Raw genomic sequence first — 21,397 nt, 5'->3', positions numbered from 1 at the left:
GCTTCTTTTCAACTCTTCTTCCCTCCCTTGAACCTCTTTTCCATCACTGCACAGGTGAATCACAGAAAAATATAGATCTAATAATCCAGGCCACACTAAAAGTTTGACTGGGATAACTAAAAAGTAGAGTCAAGACTAGGTGCATTTATGAGAAACTTCCAATTTTGGACAGGGGATAATAAATGGGGGGAAAATGCATCTCTGAAGATGAGGTTGTGCAAAAAGCTCATGCGACTGTAAGGCGGGCATTCAGTTATAGGGTTGATCCTCCCTCTCTCATGGAACTAAAGAAGATATATTTTCAAATTACAGGAAGATGGAAACAGAACACCACTTCTTTCTTAACTCAGTTTTAGTAGACCCGTCATGTAATCTACCACTTACTTACTCTGGTTTAAGCTCCTGCTGGTAGTTATCGATTCTACTCACTGAGAACTTGCCCAGCAGCTGAGACCTTGTCAATTTTATTTCTTTTTTGCCTGATAGGCTGTTGGCCACTAGGACCATGTTAAAAATAATGCACATTTTACAAGAGTGCAAATAAAGTGCAATTTTGCACTTTATTATCATAAAGGTAATAATTAAACATATTCCCAAAAGAAATGTGTGTGTGCCTAATCCCAGACGAGTTGCAGTAGGACTTGTTGCTATGCTTGTTTGCTGCTCTGCCCACTTGAGATACAGGGCCCTGAGCTATGCACCTGTTCTCGCAAACCTGAGGTGTCTGTCCCTTGTCAGATTTGCTGTCCCTACTCCCTTCTTTACCAGTCCAGTGATGACAAAATGTACCAAGAATATGTTGCATTTGGCCATAGGAGAAGATAGTGCCCAGTTAGCCATGCAAGTGCCTAATTTTTATCCTTTTCCTTTGCTTCAATCGTCATCTGTAAAACGGACACTCCTTATCCAAAGGTATCGGAGTTTGAAAAAGCACTGTAGTCATCCAAATGTATTTTAATGGGACAGGAATCATTTGGATGAATTGCAGCCATAGGAGAGGTGAAACATGGAAAAATAAAGCAGCACAGCAGAAACTGATGCTGTATTCAGCTTGTGTGTGCCCCTACTCCCAGACTAGCTGCAGTAGGACTTGTTAAACACATTTCTCCTTTGCAGCAGAAACCACATTACTACTACTTACCATCTGTCCCCAAGACATATTGATCGCTGCAAGTCAGAAGTCAGTCACTAACTAGCAGTCGGGTCTAAGCAACACAGGCTAGTTTCCTGCCTGCCATGTATTTACATCATATTTTGTAAGCGGCTTCAGTGAGTGACTGGGATAAAACCTGAATTGTGCAGAAAAACGTGGTTTTTCGTATGTCCAGTAGCCCGCAGGACACTTGTTGCAGTGGCCAAGGGAAATCATGTGAAAGAATAGTGTTGTTTTTCCCAAGTGCCAATCCCTCTACATTCTTACAAAGGATCCCATTTGCTGCACTTCCCTTGGACTTCTGGGGAGGGAGGAGGTAGTTCTGTCTGCATTCTGCAAATACTTGTCAAACACTCTCTGGATGACTCTGCATGTTGGAGGAAATGCTAACACAAGTGGATTTTGATAATTGAAATGGATGGAATTAATCTTTTCAATATTATTTTGCTTTTCCATTTCTTAGAAACCAGTTGTGTGACCTGTACCTTCCATACCTGTAGAAAGCTGTTGTGACAACTCAAACAAGACCATCTTAGTAATATTTCTAGTGAGTATGATTCTAGCAGAGAATGAGGATACCACCATTACCTACAGGTAAYGAACTGAACTTAGCCTTCATTTTTAGCATGCTAAGGGACCAGCCATAAATAATTTTTCCTCTAGAATTCCTCTACTATAGGTACAGTGTTTTCTGATGTATGAACAGTCAGATTTAGACTAGTCTAACATATTGTTCAAAAGTGGGTCTTTCTGATATTATCAAAGAACTTCTTGAATTTCTAGGGATTCTGTCACTATTTACTACAGTACCTACCTAGCTGTTCTACAGCACTTTTACTTGAAGGTGCATCTTTTTTTTTTTTTTTTTTTTAATTGAAAATAAACTATTATTAATCCTTTTAAAAGAATCCCTGTATGGCAAAAGTATTTCACTGACAAGAATTACTCTTTATGCCTTTCTTTTCATGCATTGTATAGAAATATCACATTTTAATATGGAGAAAATAATTGTCAACACACAATAATTACATATAATTTCATATGATCTGATATGTGCAGTTTAGTGTTTTATTAAACAAATACAGTAGCTAACCAAAATCTGATTGCAGATAATTGGAAATTACATTAAAGTATGTTCCTAGGGTAATTACTGGTCATTTAAAATGATTTATTCCCTAAAACATAATGCAGAAAATGATCTTCCTGTGAAATAAGAAATACAATAGAAATAAAGTTAGGGGACATGTTTATTTCAGAGCTTTCTGCAAGCAAAATTGCTTTGATACAAAATGAGTTCAATGATACAGTGCTACCATCCACTCAAGCAAAAGAAAACCTCACATTTACATGAATGCACTTTATATTGATATTCTTACAGAATAATAGTTCAAATATCCAGAATGTGTCTGGCCTCATTGAAAGCAATGGCACGGAAATGCTGCAAAGTATTGGAGTATCATATTACTGGCAAGTGCTTAATTAACTCTGTGAGTTCTCTGAGAGATGCTGTATAAATAAGGGTATTGTGAATGTGTTCTTGTATTCCTTAGTACTTCTGACATACATCCTTTAGTGTTTATTTAGTTAGATCAAAATGTGTAATTGTGTCTTTTGGCTTTTTCTTTTTTTCTTTTTTAAAGAAAAATCATGAGGTATCCGTTACTGTTGACTAATGACATAGTGATAGACCTATTTTTTTCAGGTTGCAGAGACTTACTGTACATTCAGTACACTGTACATTCGGTAATTATTTTTAGTGTACTTTCTACACATTACTGTGTACAATTGTTAGTTTACATTAAAACTCTCCCCCCTTCTCATAGGATATGGCATAAACAAAAAACAAATCTGACAAAAATTATACACATAAAATAAGAAGACAAATACACAAATAAGGCCATCTGCAGAATTAAAAATCCACCTCTTGCGATATTTCACAATAATTTCTACATAATATTTTACATCTTACAAACTTAAATACTTAATGCAAAAGGAAAAGACCTTTATGGAGCCAATCATATTATCTCTTCAAGGACTTGTCCAATTTGCTGGCTAGTGGCCTTCTTTGGGGAGTTGGAATTTTAGAAGGCTTGGCTGATCCTGGCCGAGAACCTGCTCGGGGTGTCGGTCTGCTTGTAGCAGGAACAGTCTCTGACATATCTGAGCATACAGACTGGATTTCTGAAATGTCAAAGTCAGATGCATCACTGCCTCGGCGGCTACTTGACCTGCTGCCAGCCTTGCTTCCTGCTCGGCTTCCAGGTCTACTTGGAGTTCTTCTGGTTTCTGGAAAAAGTAAAGTACTACAGGTAAGGATGGAAAGAGCGTGCGTATCTTTGGCAATTCCAGAAGTTAGTGCACAAACTAAACTTTGGACCTCTGCCAGGCAAACTAGATGATATCAAAGTTCCCCTTGATATTAAACAACAGCATAAAACAATGCTGTTATCTCCCACTAAGAGAAGGAAATGAGAGATCAAATGCTGAGACACAGGTAATTGAGTCACTAGCCCATCTCATAAAAACGTATTATCGTGGCAACTTTCCTYGATCTATTAGACATGCAGTGTATGTTTACTAAACAGCCCTTTCTCTACCATTTTCTCAGCCAGGAATCAAGAATTCAACATACCATTTCTGAATATATCTTTTATACTGATGAAAATGTGCTCTATTTTTAAATGTGTACTCCCAATTTTTTAAATCAAAATCATATAGTTGAAAGCCACACGAAGGGAGGGAAAACATTGCCCAATCAAAGGAATGAGTAAATGAGCTCTCTACGAGCCTGCTAAAGTGAAAGCCTGTCCAAACAACGTGCCATGAAGAAAAAACAACACAAGAATCTTAGACAGAAAAACATTAATGTGGCTTTTCTCTAATTGTTTATTGAATCTTTCCGATCCTGACAAACCTTGTTCTCTGCATATACAAAGAATGTCAAGTTGAAACTGAAATCTTAGGTGGTTCATTTTTTTCTAATCAGTAATAACATGAAAGATGCATGCTATTTGAACAGGATTTTTCAGTACCACTCAACATGCAGTACTCTGCAGAGCTTAAGACTAGAGGGAAAGCCAGTAATTCTATCTTCTGTTCTAACCATCTAACCCCTTTCCCTTGTGCAGAGCTGTTCTGAGGCCCCCAGAAGAGCACAGCTTCACTACTTCCTGTTTTTATATACAGTTTTAAAACTCTTGATGGGATATTCTATTAATAAGGTCATCTGCAGATGCTACCTACAGTTCTTCTTTCAGAAGAAACAAAGTTACGGTAAAATGGCCACTTATCCTCCATCACATTTGAGCATAATTTGGATACTGTCAAGACTTAACACTTTGTTTTTAAGTAAATGCTTCTTTCTTAGTTCCTTAGGGGGATACACTGGACATACCATGGTCAAGAAGTTTGCTGTTCACTACGTGGTACAACCAGGATCAATGTACCTGCTGTACAGCGCTGTGAACTGTGTGAATGGAGGAGCATTATTCTTATTATATGCACCATCAGCAATACTAATGTGGTGACAGCACAACTACAACCCCTTCAACTCTTCTAACGCATCTTCCTCCCACCCTAACGTGCCCCATAGTATTTTGTGGGAAAAGCATAGCTTTAGCAATCAGTAGATCAAGCTCTTAAGACACTCACCTGCAAACTGAGCTCTGACTCTGGTAGCTGCTTTTGACAGTATGCCGCTGTCTTCTCCAGAGTGGAAACTCTTCCCTGATAGATACCCTGGCAGTCTGAGTTTACTTCCTTGAATTGGCGTTCCCTATGCAAAAAAGGTATGGTTGTTTCAATTGCCACTACTGAAGATAAAGTCTAGTATTAAGCAGCAGATAGCTTGCCATACAATCATCTTAACATTAACTATGAATCTAAAATACTGGTGTGTCACTGAAGGAAATTTTTGTGATGTGAGCAGTTTTGAACATTGCTTTAGCAGTTAGTATTTGAAGTAGTCCAAATGTCCAAAAAATAAACACCCAACAGTCTGCTTGGCATTAATATTTTAGCATTCTTTATGTATGTAACAATTCATATATAAGAAGAGAAAGGCTGCCAACTTCTAATTAGTCAGACATAAGATTACTTGATGGTACATGACTTAACCTAAAAGAGACAAGTGGCTAAGGTTTTTGTGTACAAAAACTGATTCATGTATCATTCTGACTGCAGTTATAGATGATGAATACCTTTGTTTCAATTTTGTAATTACCAAACAACAAGATTTCAAACCCTTTTGCAGCAAAGAAAAAAAAATTCAGAAAGTTCTTGCTGTCAGTACATTCTCAGAAATGTCTCTGCTTGCTTTGCTTGCTTCTTTTCTGGTTTTTGGAATGAGACCCTGATTTGCTGTTAGTCCTATTAGTCTTTCAAAGTCACGAGAATTAAATCCTCAAATCTAAAATTTCCTTCCAAAGAAGTGGAAAACTACAGTAATTGTATTAATTAAATCAACATAAAAATACTAAGGAACTATCAAAAAAATGCAATGATGAATTCAGCACTTTTGGTGGCCTAGACCTGAGCATCCTGTGTTTTGTGTCTTTGATCCCCATACAGTCTAGGGTAGAATTAGGTACCTAAAAATGAAGATTCAGCACCGTGCACTGGGAGCTGCCTAGAGCTAAGAACAGGGAGGAGGCCCAACAGAGGACCTGCTTGGCAGATGCTTTTGGCCCTTTGCCAGTAGGGCCAGTTCTGGCACATCTGGAAAAAAAAGYATACAGAGCAGACAGGCTGCTCTTTCTGACAGGGATGGTCACAATACTGAACTCTCTTTCAAAGCCAAGTATAAAGGCTTCACAAGCTACGAGCGTCCAGGTGGCCATACCTTGGAAATCTCCGCTACACAGAGATTACTTGGGAACATAGAGAGAAAGGCAACTCTCTTCATTACCCCAGTAGACGCTGTTGCACTTTGTAGAAGAGACTGGCACAGAGTCACTAGGCCAAGGAGAAAAAGAGATCGAGCTTGTTCCTCAGTTTGGCCCTAAAACCAGTCTACACTGCCATATATAACCACTCTTAGGGATAGAAAATAGTTCTGAATGTATCAGAAATCCACTGAAGCTGACCCAACCCCACTTGCTCCATTTATAATCTTAAACCATGGATTTTTGTATGATAGAAGCTCACTGAAACTATACACAGTAGTGAGAACAGGTGAAAAATAGTGTCCATATCTGAAATCAGTGCCAACCATTTTCAGTTCAGTGTAACTTAACGAAGATGAGACAGCTTTCAATGCCTGTAAACCGTGCACATTCCTCATGAATCTTTAAGGTACCATCAATTAACCTTGTAATTCAGTTACCATCCAAGAGATCAAAGAAAATAAGAGTATATTAGAAACTGACAACTGATTCAACTTTGTGGTGTGGTAATCATTTCAAGCAATAGTCCTGTGTGCTGGATATACAGATGCCTGCAGTGCACACAAATAACACACCCACTCACACAGAAAGGAGGAGTGAAAAGTTCGTTATGCATCTTAAAGCCACGGAGAGGTTATGTAAACTTAGCACTGGAAGGTGTCAAATGAATAGCAATACAAGTCAAAGTGTAGATTTGAAGGACAGATGCAACAGAGGTGATGGCAGAGCAAGCTTTCCTGCACTAAGCTATCTATCTAACCCAGGGCAAGGATAACTTTGACAACTGAAAAGTCAATTTGCAGTCTGACCAAGCTGCAATCTTTTCACTGACTGTAACGACATTAGAGAAGACACTTTGGCTCCAAGCCAATTTAAATTTTGGTCATTCAGCTTGATTGCCAGTACAATCCTAATTGCTATGCTAGCAATTTCTCTGTAACTCATTGGCTGGAAATAAGACCAAAGCTCATTTCCTGTAAGTCATCAAATAGCTATCTTATTAGAACAACAATTGGTCATTATCCCCCTAAACTAAGCTCTCAAGTGCTGGAAAGATTTATCTACTACAGTCAGTCTTTTGTGCCATCTTGCTCACAGTGACTAGGTATTTCTTTTAGTGATTTTTATATTGGAGATCATAATTTTTTAATCTCATTCCTGTAGTTCATGAATATTATGGTACATTGTCTTTTCTTAAAATTCTCCTTCAAGTTGATAATCTGTGAAGTATATATGAAATGTTATATAAAGAAAAGGATTTTTTATATGTACTCATACAGTTCATTGCATACTCTTAAGTACAACTCTCTGATTATTAATCATTTGTACTTTAAACATGAATTCACTGAGGCTGAGTTTTCCTAAAATTCAAAAAACAGAACAAACAGAACATCAAAGAAAGACTGAGGAAAAAAAAAGGAAAGGAAAGAAAGAATTTCACAAAGGCCTAAAATAAAGACAATGTACTAATATGCAAGGGATTCTGAAGCTCTGAAGCACTGAAACTCTAGTGACTGTTAGTGAAGTGACAGTTTTAGTGAAGTAAGGTCATTAGACTAGGATCTCTGTCCTTACTGTACCTCTGCAGATGACCCTTGATAGTCTGAAGATTCTGGTGGCTTAGAAGGAGTTGACGTTTTGCTGTTTGTCAACCATGGCTTACCATAGTTGCGTGTTAAATGATGGGGTGTCTGTATGGAACAATGGTAAATCAAAATATGAAGGACAGTAGATGGGAAACAATGTCATGGAGAATACCCATGCTACAGGAAGATCAAATCTCATAATAGAAATAAAAACTAAGCAGAAAGAGTTGATGACAAATGTTCTGAGAAGTGGTGATGGCAGAGCTTATTTCTTAAATTAAAATGAAAGGTTCTTTGCTCTTTCAGAGTGTATTCCCTAATTGCCAGTTAGCTCTTGTAGCACCTTACGATGTAAAGAATTCTTCTATTTCAGTGCTCCAAAAGAATAGCACTAGAGGAAGTACACTGAAAACATTTCTCAGATCCTCTGAGTCAATGACATAAAATTGAGATACTTCCTCCCTATTGGCTAATGAAAGCACCTGTGCTGCTTGAGCCAGAAACTGTCTGCACCCCACTGGTTAACCAGTATAGTTTTGTATGTTTTTCTTTACCTTGGGTGTACTCGTAGCAACCGCTTGTGGGGCTGCTGCCTGGCCAGCCTGACTTGACAACGATGTAGATCTGTTGGGAGAAGCACCCCTTGAAGAGGGTCGTGATCTACGGCCCCTCGGTCGGAAAGCTGCCATGCTCTGACTGGCACCATCTGCCAAAATGAACTTTTCACGCAGCTCCACGTTTGTCCTCCCTTTAGCTGCAGCACATCAAAAAAAGTGTTGATTTAGTCAGATATGAAGACTGTCACAGGGCTGTTTATTGACTTTTGCCATGCCAACTCCAACACATTTTAAGGATAAATAAAATGCATTACTGTGCAATGCATTTATTTTGGACACAGAAGAGTTTATATGCAGAACTTGCTTATTCTAATACTTTATGCCAGCAGGAATGAACCACTGTCAAAGGAAGTCAGCGTGATAATGGAATGCTCAACGTGCTAAATCATTGTTATCAATCAACTATTAATACATAGATACAACCTGATGAACAGTTTTGCTAATTCTACAGCCACTCATAATAAATAATACTTGCTTGGATGTTCCAGAAGAAATTGCTAAGTACGAATTACAGGAAAGCAGCAAATATATTTATTCTAAACTATGAAATGATGTAGTTTGGCAACATGCAATGATGAACATAAATTCAAAACTATAATGAAGTAATTGGTGGCTAAGCACTCACACACAGACAAACACATATGAGAGAATGTTCCAAAAGAATAGATGCAAGACATATTAGCATTTAACTGTGTCAGTTTGAATGACAACTGTTTTTGAAACACTCTTCAAGCGTGTTAAAAGAAATTAGCTCGCAAAGCACCAGCCCATGTAGAAACACATCAAGCTAAATGTGATGGGTGAAGCATATTGTTAAAAATACATATATTCAAAAAGTAGAAGGAAATGAAGAGAAAGGAGAAGAAGAGGAGACAAAGAGAGGGGTTTGCCAACCTATAGTAGGCTGAGTGGTAATTGAAGAGTTTGATTCCGAACGTAACATTTTACTCCCGTGATGATGAACTAGAAAAAATGATACAGGATATGGGTCACATTAAAGAAAATCATTAGCAGGAGAAGAAATCAAGTACAGCAGCTGCATATGCAAGAGACTCAGAGCACGACGCCAAAAGACAGAACTCAGAGCAAAAGCTCTAAGTGCTCTGAGATGAACTCTTAAAGTTCCCCTAAGCAAAAAAGAAAATAGCGCTTCAATAGACTCAGCTGTAGTCCCTGGGATACTTCTGTAACAGACACACTTATCTGCTGACATAAAGAAATAATATAAGCTAAAATTGTTTTATATAACTAGGCTCAGTACATTCTAAGCTGTTTGTCAAAGAGTTCTTTCTTTGAAATGTGAATTATTTTAATACAGGAGGAGCTCTTGGTGGAAATGCAGATTTCCTGCACAAAGTGCTTAAAGAAAAGACTGAACCTGCATCACTGACATCAATGGCTACTTTCAATCACTGCCTTCAACAGGATTATGTATCCTGACTAGGGTTATGTACCTGTGTACAACTTCCAGTGTCTAGTTTAATAGAGATTAGTATTCCTTCAACCCTTTATGTTGACTTATGCACCTGCTGATGCACTTCCCATGAAAAAGGGGTAAGGTACGATAGCAATTACAGTGGTACATAAAATACAAGGTCTGTTAAAGAAGAGGGGAGGGAAGAGCCAGTGAATAAAGTTCTGAAGGCCTCTTTATCTGAGCTTAGAATAATAAGGACTACTAATCAATTACTTAGATGGCTATTAATTATTGTAGCTGTCAATGTCAGCCAACATAGGATGCAAAATAACAGTCTTCCTGTCAATAGAGCTGAGAAAAATGTTTAGGATACATCAAAAATAATCAAGTTAAATCTTTAACGAAGCACATTGTTTTCATATAAGGCACATTTAATTTTTTTTACTACCTTGCATTTTTGAGAAATAGAAGTAAAATGCTATAAAGTAAGGATGGGTCTGCAGGCATAAGTGTCTGCACAATAGTAGCAGGTACAGAATCAGGTGCTAAATTTCAATTTAGCCTGTGGTCCAGCACCAATAGAGGTTGGACTAATATATGTAATGGTACTATCACATTTATTTAATAGTCTATATATACAGTATGTTGGTAAGCAAAAGGATTTTTAATATTACTGAAAAAAACAGATGACATCACAGGGATTTTTTCCTATGCTGGTTAAGATAATTCCTTTATGATCCTTACAAGAAGTTTTATGGGTGCCTTTTATGCTCATGGGCAAAAGTCTAAGCCTGAGAGGCATGCTTTGGTCAGTCCTTACAGGGTTCTATGGTAGCTTCTTTTTTCGTTTAATATTATCTTTCCATGACAATTGCTACAAATGCAGGTTGTTCACCTGCTCAAGGTCTGTATCTAAGTGTCTGGAATCCCAAAAGCTGAAGCTGTGTCAGACAATGTCACCAGGATAGGGTCTGTAGGACAAGCGATCTTTCAGTCTTCCCCAAGTTGCTTGCCTCTGCTTGAACTCTTCTGTGCTGTTCTCACACTGATACAATATTGATTGTAATTCTACAGAAGCTTTAAGTAAATCAGAGTGAATTTAACACTGCTAGCTAAGTGGATAGAATTACTAGTTACACAATATTAGCTCACTCTGAACACAAATAGTCATGTACTTTTTGCACTTTTTTTTTTCTTTTTCTTTTTTTAACAGCTTCCCCTCAACCCTAAGTTTGACTTGCATCTCTCCTACACCTCCACAACTGGTTGTGTCTTTCTGTCTTCCCTTGTACCTCCAAGAATGGTGTCAGACAGGGCCTACTTCCACATGACAGAGGTAGGCTGCCTGATAGGAGATCTGCCATGAAGTTGCTCTCTGCTGATAAAACAATGCATTTGATATAACTGCCCTAAAGGGCATGGAGATAGACCACTCCCTACTTCCCTAGAACAAAGTCTTCCAGATCAGAGCATTTTCCACTCATTTTGTACAAGGTCCAGGGCTCTGCAAAGTGGTTCTGGGGAGAATGCCAGTGAAAAGTCAGGGCTACAAAGGCAGAGCATGAGAGCCTGCATGCAGCCTCTGGACAGAGGTGTTTTTTCTCCTTGTTACTCTTTGATTTGATTGCCTTATTTTGATTTACGGTGTTAAAACTTTTCTTCTGCTGGAAGGATTTTATTAGACATTTCTGTGTGTTATTTCTGCTAAGTCATACAATCAGCTTCCATGCTGTAAACTCTGTTTGGGCTAAGTTCAATTTTTAGTCAAACCTCTCTGAAACTGGAGGAACTGCGCAGGAGACACCGCAATTATTCTAGACATATGTCAGTGCAAGTGAACAGGATCTGAACCACAGCATTTAAAGTTTACAAAAACAGAACATTATGGGACATTTAATGGGTTGGTGTTTACAGGACTGGCATTTTATACAATTCAATCTCTAATTTGAGACAAAGAACAATACTACTCTTGACAGAGACTGTATCCGAATAATTATCTCACATCCATTTTAACAGTCTTGTTACGTACCCCTGCAAGGATCATTTTTCACCAAGAACTCGTCAAGCGCCATCCAGCCACCTCCAACACGAACCATGACTGTACTTCTTAGGATACGAACAAGCCGMAGTTGTTGAGAGTCACCAAACTGCAATAAGATAAAACAATATTCTGAGGCTTTCATTCTTAAAAGACAACAGATGCATTTCAGTGCTGATGGGTTAAAAGACTTTTTAGAAGTTTATTTTTATATTTAATTATTAGTAAATGCTAAAAACTCTGATTTATTTAGGCAGATTATTGAAGCTGTTAAGATATCATATCAAATGCCGTTGCATTATTCCAAAGGAGATGGCAGGATGGTAAGAAAGAATCTCAGGTTTAATTTTGTGCTTGATTCTCAAGTCTCTGATTTTATGAAGGAAGCAAAATTAGTAATACAGTCATTTAATTGATTATGATATGCATTAGTGAAAATTAAGACTTATTTGCATTATTTCATTATTAAAATCTTAAGCAAACTCTTCTGCAACCATCTAATTTTTAATGCAGTCAGCTGAAAAGAAGGCAGTATTGCTTTAAATGATCAGTAAGTGGGCTGGCAATTCAATTCATTACAAGAGCGTTGCACTGTTCCAACAACTGATTCATTTTGGGGATTATTTCAGGTATAGTGTTGGTACTGCTCACATATAGCTAGGTCCATGCAGAGAAGGAAACATTAAGAGAACAATGAGTGATATTTAGCTCCTGTAGTTGTCCTTTTTTATAAGCTACTTGTCACTTCTCTGTCTACACACTGAGGTTCTTCAGAATTCAAACATGCACAAAAAGCCTGTTTCATACTAACTCTTGGCATGTACTAGCCAATTCTTCCTTTGGGATGATGGCTAGACCAAAGGTATCTTTTGCTCTTCTATACTCCGTAACAAAACCTTTATGAAGTATCTCAGTTTAAATCTGGATCAGTGATCCAGAAGAAAAAGTGATCAAAATGTTGACCCCATGATCTCACAAAAGCTAACCAGAAAAATTCAGTACCTTTTAGATGATGCCACTGAAACATTTATTTGATATCATATCATTAGGTCAAGTGCAGTGTACTGACACGCAAGTATGCAGAGCGCTTGTGAAACCAAGACCCTTGAAGAAGGCTGACCATAGTCCAACATACCTACTTGCTCCAGTGAGGGGACTGAAATGCTTTAAATGCAAATCACAAAAATGTGCTACCAACTTGTCAAATGAGTTTAGTTGTTTGATACTACTTAAGCCAAGGAGAGAATAAGATTAAAGGAGCATTACTTTTAGGAACCAAACAAAAGTAAAGCTTGCCACTTAACAATAAAAAAATTTGTTATAAATGAGAAAATTTGAATAAGTGTTATCTGTAAAGGCTTTTTTACAATGTGTTCAATATGTGCTTAATAAGGAACCATTTCACACATGTAAAACAAAGAAACAAAAAATGGCATCCAGATCTATGCAATTTATTTTCATTGGCTTGTTTCAAAAGAGATTTTTTTTCCTAGAAATGCTAAATGATTCTCTTTTCTTTCCTCTTCTTCTCCCACACCATTCCAGCTTAATTCTCCATTTAAACTGTCAGACAATTAGACCAAGGGTGAAACACAGTATCCTTTGGAAACTGTCTAGGCTGTAGTTAATTTAGACAGCTTTTGGAGAATAGCACAGAGGCATCTCTCAAGGCATTTCTCCTAACAGTAACTCAGACCATTTCCCTATTAAAATAGGCTGGATATCAACTTTCCTTGAACAATATTTACTATTGTTTCAAATGATTAAAAATCAGAAGTACAAACATTAGGATAAATATTTAGAGGAAGTCTAGTTTAAGTTACAAAAACCTCTGCTCTTGATGATAGCCATGTATCATCACTGTCCTAGAGAAAACTTAGCCAAGCTGCTGTAGTTGCTTTTTGCAGTGTTGCTGTTTTGCACCAGTAAAAGTTAGATGCTACCCAAAATGCAGATCTGTGATCTCAAATAAGAGGATTAACATCACTTTCAAATCAAGGCTTTATATGTGGAAGACACTTTAAAATGTCATTTAGATATATTGAGACACGCAGAAAGATTATGCACTGCACTTTGTGCTTTCTTCTATACTTCAGCAGCCTTTGTCAGTAACTGAGAATGCAACAATTGCATCTGCAGCATCCCTAGATTTGAAATGGTGATTGTTGCTAACAGTAGTATATCCAGAATGGATCTTATATATTGTTGCTTTTAAAAGAACATAAATAAAATACTAATGATATCAGGTACCGTTTGGGCAAGTCATTTCCATTCTTATCAGGAAAGCAAGATTTAGCAGGTTAAAAGTTGTGTATCAGTATATACCACAGGAGTAAGTGAGCAGTGTTGAGCATTTCCTCCCTGTCTCACTGTAGGGTACCACTGCAACCTGATTCACTGATGACCCAACTGACAAGCAGTGGAGAAATAGTATTCGTAAAAACACAACTACTGTACACCACAGATTTGCCATAGTCTTTGGGAACACTTTGGAATAGGAAGCAGTCTAAATTGGAGTACCAAGTTTACTTTTCCTATTTCCAAAATACGTATTTAATAATTCACTTTGTTAACATATAATATACTATCAACTAGATTCTGAATCGGACTGCTTAACTGCACAGGGCTTTTTTTCAAAGTGAGTATTTTTTCACCTTGAATTGCAGTAAATGAATAGCATCGTATTGGGATCTGCATTTAATGTAAGCAGGCTTAATCAGTTAACCTAAAATACATAACATGGTATCTTGAGGTATTCTGCTACAGAACTGAAAATTGATAAATATTATTTTAAAATTACACTTTAAATGTCCAAGAGTTTTACTACATGAATTGCTGTTGACCATTATCTGGTTCCTTTAAAAGTAATCTCCATAATGGAAAAAATGGTCAAAGAAAGCAGGGCGGTGGGGCTCCTCAAAAAAGATATGCTCCATAGCATTTAAAGGAATACCACAGCTGACCAGCAATGAATTAGCTGAAGATGAAAGGATGGCAAGAGGACTGACCATTGCAAGCTTAAATCACTACACATTAGCAGGGGAGGGAAAAAAAAAAGAAAGAAAAAAGAAAAGAAAAAGAGAAACTTCATAACGCATTCCACTGGTTTATACCTGATTTCCCAGGAAGAACTGATAAGAAATGAAAAATGGAAGAAAGATACGATTAGTTTACAGGAAATTCTCTACATGACTCTAAACACATGCAAACTAACACATCAGACATTCTAAACAAAGTATCTAGTTCAGAGATGAGCAGGTAGCTCTCCAGAGACTGAAGACTTCAAGGCCTTGGTTTCTGTCCCATTGCTGTTTGTGTGGTCTTTTAAAATCATCTAGGAGTATTAAATAAGCTCTCTTAGCCAAAAACTACATCTCTCATCTGATTTCTGGTTCTGGTTATTAAGTCTAGGAGTAGCAAATACTTCAGTGTGATATGTTTGAGGGTTTTTTCTGTGATTTAAATTGTTCTGCAGATATCTAGCACATGGCTTGCACTTTGACAGATGAACAAAGAGTATGCTCCAATAAAATGGCAAGTAAGGAGTGAAAGTGATAGAATACACTTTGGTCAAACAATTTTGAAGTACAACATAATACCATAGATGAAAATACCAGTCAATGTTTTTATGACACTAAAAGAAAACCAGCTACAGTTGAAACACTTTGAATATTCAAACAATAATTTGGATTTGAAGGACCTGTTTTATTTATGTATGTATGCAGTTAGCTTTTGAAAATTCCCATACATTGAAAATATTTTCTGTAGTTTCAGTGAAAATTAATAAATGCAGCAGCATTTATGTATATTATTAGCCTGTATGTTCTAATAAAAATTCATACAAAACTGAGACAAAGTAAGAAAAACATCATATAAGATTTCTGTAAATGAATATAACCTAATTGCTTGCATAGCCATGTCATATGGAGAATTTTTAAGTTGAAAGGGCAAAGAAAGTCCTTAGTAAGACTTACCCTGTACTTGTTATCTCCAATCTGTTCCACTTGAAATCGCTTTGCGCATTTACATTTAGCTACCTGCCTTGTAACCTGGGGGGAAAAAAAAAAAAGTCACAACTGGTAATTACTTCATTGCTAATATCACATTTTTGAGAGACTTATGTAACTGGAAAATTACAAATTATATTTACAGGAAAAATCAAATATTTAAGAATATTAAAAACTACAGTAGAATAGTATTTGCTATCTAAGAAAGCAGAAAGTGTACCTCATCTTCAATTTTGTCAGCATCTGTGAGAGGCTTGTAAGCATCCTTGTTTGGATGAAGAGCTGCTACAAATTCATAGTAGTCAATATATCCATCACCATCTCTATCAAAAATGTCTGCAACAGCACTCATTTCAAGTCGGCTAGTTGGGAATTCTGTAAGACAAAAGACAACAACAGAAGGTAAATTTTTTTGCTTTTCAGTCCCATTACAATGAAAGGCTTTATCACAGCTCTTAAAGGTTTTGAGGAACTAGATGAAAGATAATGTTTATCAGAACACCTACAAAATTCAAAGGAGTAAAAGCACCTTTCTGAGAAAAAGATCTCCTGTGTTACCTAGATTTTGTATAAAAATGAGTATCATAGTGTGGGGCTTGCGGAGCGATGCACAAGAGAGGGCACAGATGAAACTATAAGATAGAATTTTTTTTATAGCATTCTTGACCTCCAAAACACATAAAATACCAGAGATAACAAGATAAATTGTTAGTGAGGAAAGGTCACACAAGAATTTTAATGCTAACTGAACTTGGAATGCAAGGCCTCCCAATTCAGAAACATGGACAATGTTTTGTGAAACTCTTCTTTAGATCAAATTCATCAGCAGCAGAATATTAACCTACATAAATATGCTTTATGAAATGGTCAAAGAAAATTTCAGGATCATCAACAGGGATTAAATCATGGGTATTTGGCAGAAACAAGCTGATTCCAGCTGAGCTAAATGAGTAAGCTGCATAACTTCTTGGTGGTATTAGGGATTTCTTCTCAATTTTGGTCAGTCCATGTCAAACCCATGTCAAACACCTATGTGCATACATATTGATTACATTATTGCATTCCCAAAGCAGGAGAAAAATACCTATTTTGCAATATTCTCCTACAGAAAAACTCAATCATGAGATGCTAAAAGTAATACTGTTCTGAATCTTTAATGCTAGAAGTCTCCATGACTTGAAGGTAAAAGATTGTTTTAAATAGTAGGCCCTTATCTATTACAAGTCAATTCCTAAAGGAAAACATGATCATGGACAGACACTATGCGGAAGGTGTACATTACCACCAAATGTACATACATAAGGAATATAAATCCAAAAAGAAAACTAGGAGAAGCCCCTTCCTAGCTCTGATTTGTTGACATTTTGATCCACATTACAAAGGTATACATACATAGTCCTGAGTACAAAAGACAAACATTGGTTTCACAGATTACACTGTTTCATTCTGTAATTGCAACTATTCATTTAGTAAGTACTTTAATAAAAATCATGTGATTCATAAGAACTGCTTTTGAAAATTATTTGTAGCTTTTATATAATATGTTTTAGTATTCTGACTACTCAATGAAATGTAACCACTGAAGTGGCTAGTGCATCATAGAAATGACAGAGTTCATAAAACTAGTAAACTGTTAACTAGACAACAATATAAATGTGCCATTTGTAATCTGATTCACAAAGGAAGAGAGTTTTTAAGAACTAGAGTTTCTAGAATCTAGAAAGATTTTAAAGTAAAATAATTATAGTCTAAATTAGTTATAATCAGTGACTTCGAAGGAGATATCTGTGACCTTCTAATATAAGCCATGTAGTATACACTATATAGACAACAAGTTATCATGAGATGTCTTGAAGCTTATCATTAATTTTAAAACTTACTTGAAGAAAGAATTCCATCAATGAATTCCTGTCTTGTTATCTTTCCATCCTGATCTTTATCAATCCTCCTAAAGAAGTCCATCACACGAGACTTCTTATGGTTCATCCACCTCATATATTTTTTCCTCCAAATATCAAAATCAAAGTTGGCAAATTCTTTCAGCTTAATAAAAAGAGAAAGAAATTTTTCAGTTGAAATGAGTAATTTTAGAAAATCAGTGAGATACACTATCTGCATTCTTTTAAACAGTTGAGTCTTTAAAACATTTGTATAGATCCTTAAAAATTTTGACTCAGTTATAACAAGAATGACAGCTTTTAAAGGGAAGATACCGAAGTATTTTCAGCTAGCCATATCATACAACAGAAGTGGAAGGTTTACAGTTTGATCCAGGAAATGCAGGGTTAAACAAAATTATGCAGAGTATGTATATTTTGTAGAGTCCTTTGCTGACCTCTTCAAGTCTGTCCAAAGCATCATTAAGTTTTCTTCTTCTTTCCAAGGCCAGAAGCCAGACTTGCTGCCATTTGCTGACTAAAAGGTTTACCCTTGGATTTTTGGTTTCAATTTGTGCCTGGGTTGCTGATGGATAAATGCCTGGTGTTGGGGAACGCTTTCCTGTTAAAACACAATAATATGTAAAAGTCTTACCCAGTTCAAACAAATACTCATTTATATGAGGGGTACTTGACCTTCCTAAAACTACTTCTCCTGTCACAAATAATGAGCCCAAATTCTGGTATGATTCTTTCTAATGAGACTTTTGACATTGCTTAGGCAGGAAAGTGTTGTGGTGAAACTATTCAGCTTTTGTCTAGTTGTGGTAGCTACTCCTGGCTGTACCAGTGAAGCTGCACAAGTTAAATAAAATCTTAAAAAACCTTTCTAAGACAGCTTTAAAAGTAAATAGCATGATTTTAGAAGCAGATTCCAAATATATATGGGGAAATATATCTAAAAATGCAACAGATCAGTATATATAAAATACAAAAAGCAAATTCCTAACTTGAAGGTTCACTTTCCATTAAACTTGGCTGAACAGAAGACTTCCTAATATAATTCCCATATAATTTCACAGACAGTAAAAGCAAAATTTTGTCCTTATATCTGTGTGTAAAAAACTTATTTGCACTTTTAGATAACAGTAGGCTAACAAACAATCAACCGGAGCACATTCTTGGAGATTTATTAGCACACGAAAATCTACATACAATAAAACACGTGAATTCAGGAGATATGGACAAATTTTGGAATGTTATGATGTTATTTTTGGAAAGAATTGATACAAATTTAATTCCAGTATGTGTCATAGTCATATCTTATCTATTAGCGTAATTTAAACACACAATCTGCTATAAAAAGCAGTTTCATCACAATGAAAAATGTATGATAATTACAAAAATCAGCAAAGAGAGAATTTCACCCCATTTCACATGATGCTAATCATACCTGTTAGGTTATTCATAATCTGTCATCTTTATAGACAGAGTAATGGTGTATATGACTTGCCCCAAAATACTTCATTACTTACTTCCTGCTCTCCCCTTATCAAGGACAGGAATATGAGATTGTACTGGAGCGGGTTCAAGTGCCTTTCTTTTATAGGTCTTTGTGACTTTATCCACATCAGGTTGCTTTCTGGTCATTTCCTCCATGAAAGTCTGCAATCAAGCAAAGGCTGTTTTAATTAACAATACACAAAAGTGACTACAAGAATGAAAAACACATACAATATCAAAACCCCAAAGTTACAAGATCGGCACTGAAAGACTCTAATAATGCCAGTCTCACAAAAACCCCACAGATAAAGTACTTTTTCATAGGCAAGGAATACCAGCAATATAAGCTTTTAGTAACACTTCAGGACCACCACAGCCTGGCTATTTAACATAGCCTATACCTAAAAACAGTTTGCCAAACTCCTTGATTTCTTAACTGTGTATGGTGAGGTGATGTACAACAGATCTTTGACTCATGAGTTCTCAGCTGTACTTTCCTGTGCAGACTGCAGGTCACAGAAATGAGATAGCTAAGCTCTGGTATGTAAGCTGGGGTATGCTTATGAGCATTCACTGCACCAGCAGCTCTCTCTGGCATTTCATAAAACATATTTTTGAAACCCAGTCACTAAAGCCACACTACAGCACTAGTTCTAAGGCAGCGCACTATAACATAATTCACGTTGTGAGTTTTTTGATTATTATTAACCTTGTTCCTACTGGGAGCTCTAGGTTTGCTTTTAAAACAATGCCATATTGAATGGATTTTTTTGCTTCTTACCTCTTTGCATTGAAAAAACCACAAGCACATCCTATACACATAGAACACACGAGTAGCTGAAAAGTGATTCAAGGATTAAAATAGGAGATAGCTAAGCAGATTCACACTCAATTACGAAGCAAAAATGAGAKGTAAGCATCAGCTGTGAAATGTGTAGGAGACACATGCCATTCAGTGTGCCTTACCTGATGCTCAGCTATGAGCGCTTTAACATCCTCAATCTCCTGGGGGATAACTTCTTTATCTTTTTCATTAAGTGTAGTCTCTGCCCACTGCAACCAGGACAACAAAGCTTCCAGCAGCTCCTGGTTAGCAATAAGTCCAGCCAGAGCTCCTGCCAGTCTCTGTTGATGTTGTTTAGCCCATGCTAATACCTTAATACAAGAATCAATGCATGAAAATTGGCACATCTGGCATTCTTTGAAAAGTATTTTAAATTGCCATACTAACTGTAAACCCACACCTTCCTCCCACCTTTCTTGATACTTCATTACCAAAGACAGATTACTAAAGGCGCTAAATGTCTAAAATTCCWAGTTCAACCACACTTTGTCACAGATCTTCAAATCTAGGTACTGTTAATTGCAGAGATCTATGAGTTCTGGCAACTTACTAAGGACTTGATGAAACATTATGTAATGAAACATTATGTATAAATTAGTGAATCATACAGGACTCATGGCAGGGGGAGGGCTGTCTTCCTCTTGGGCATTCCCGAAGCCATACTTTGCTAATATTAGCATTTGTTTTTCTTTAAACTTAATACACACACAACATGCCACCTTTAGCAGCTGGGTGTGTCATGTGGCCTCTGAGACCTCCTTGTAGCTGCTTAAATCATTCAGAAATCTCCCAGATTAAGCTGCACTCAAATACTCCCTAATGCAATTAGAAAATGRTTTTCAAATTCGCCTTGTATATTTTCCTTGTATTTTAAGTTTCTCCCCCAAAACTTTTAGTTTTCCTCACATGGCAAGTGTCCAGCAGTATTTCCTTTAATATACACAAACAAACAAACTTGATCATCTGTTTTATTTCCTTAAGTCCTTTAAATTTTAAAAGGAAGCCTATAGAAGCATGGTATTCACATCCCTCACTGTGGGTATTTTAAATGCTTAGTTCTCAACAGCTGGATCATTTCCTCTCAATATAACATCCATGTTAACTGCCAACTATGCAACTAAAGACAGACTGTTTCAATGAAGATGGCTTGAGATATACTGACCTCTTCAAACCTGGCTCTGATTATTGTTATCCAGTGCTTAATGGTGGTGATGGAATCTGGGTGGCAGATAGCCAGGATAGCTTCTCCCATACCTGTTGCTTTATTCAGTTCTGCCTTTTTCTCTTCCAGTTTCTTCATGAATTCCTAATCAGAAGCAACAATTTCAATTAGATGGTGGCCAAAGTTGAAAGAGAAAAATGAGTAACTCTTAAGTAAACAGATAATCTAGAAGGTCACAGGCCTCTGGATCACACAAACCTTGAACAGAGTCAGTAGGCAAGACAAAAAAGTAAGAGGCAAGTTTCATTTT

The 21,397-nt window shown here is 36.7% G+C and overlaps 1 protein-coding gene across 1 annotated transcript in view; it reads right to left on the bottom strand.

The window, feature by feature from the left end:
- Window positions 1-2,382: 2,382 nt before the first annotated feature.
- DST (dystonin) overlaps window positions 2,383-21,397 on the bottom strand; it is a 300,486-nt gene continuing 281,471 nt past the window's right edge. Inside the window, exons 92-105 of the mRNA XM_085324897.1 lie at window positions 21,088-21,231; window positions 20,048-20,236; window positions 19,114-19,243; window positions 18,037-18,200; window positions 17,582-17,744; window positions 15,922-16,076; window positions 15,669-15,743; window positions 14,808-14,825; window positions 11,686-11,803; window positions 9,134-9,202; window positions 8,177-8,376; window positions 7,617-7,727; window positions 4,805-4,928; window positions 2,383-3,439 (exon numbers count right to left, since the gene is read on the bottom strand). Coding sequence (XP_085181023.1) covers window positions 3,174-3,439; window positions 4,805-4,928; window positions 7,617-7,727; window positions 8,177-8,376; window positions 9,134-9,202; window positions 11,686-11,803; window positions 14,808-14,825; window positions 15,669-15,743; window positions 15,922-16,076; window positions 17,582-17,744; window positions 18,037-18,200; window positions 19,114-19,243; window positions 20,048-20,236; window positions 21,088-21,231 — 1,926 coding nt within the window. The 3' untranslated portion in view covers window positions 2,383-3,173. The remainder of the gene's footprint in view (window positions 3,440-4,804; window positions 4,929-7,616; window positions 7,728-8,176; window positions 8,377-9,133; window positions 9,203-11,685; window positions 11,804-14,807; window positions 14,826-15,668; window positions 15,744-15,921; window positions 16,077-17,581; window positions 17,745-18,036; window positions 18,201-19,113; window positions 19,244-20,047; window positions 20,237-21,087; window positions 21,232-21,397) is intronic.

Source organism: Rhea americana, unplaced genomic scaffold (assembly GCF_003343005.1).
Source record: "Rhea americana isolate MKP2758 unplaced genomic scaffold, rheAme1 scaffold_94, whole genome shotgun sequence".
NCBI lineage: Eukaryota > Metazoa > Chordata > Aves > Rheiformes > Rheidae > Rhea > Rhea americana.
Note: the sequence above shows the minus strand (reverse complement) of the source record. Positions and strands in the feature narration are given on the sequence as shown.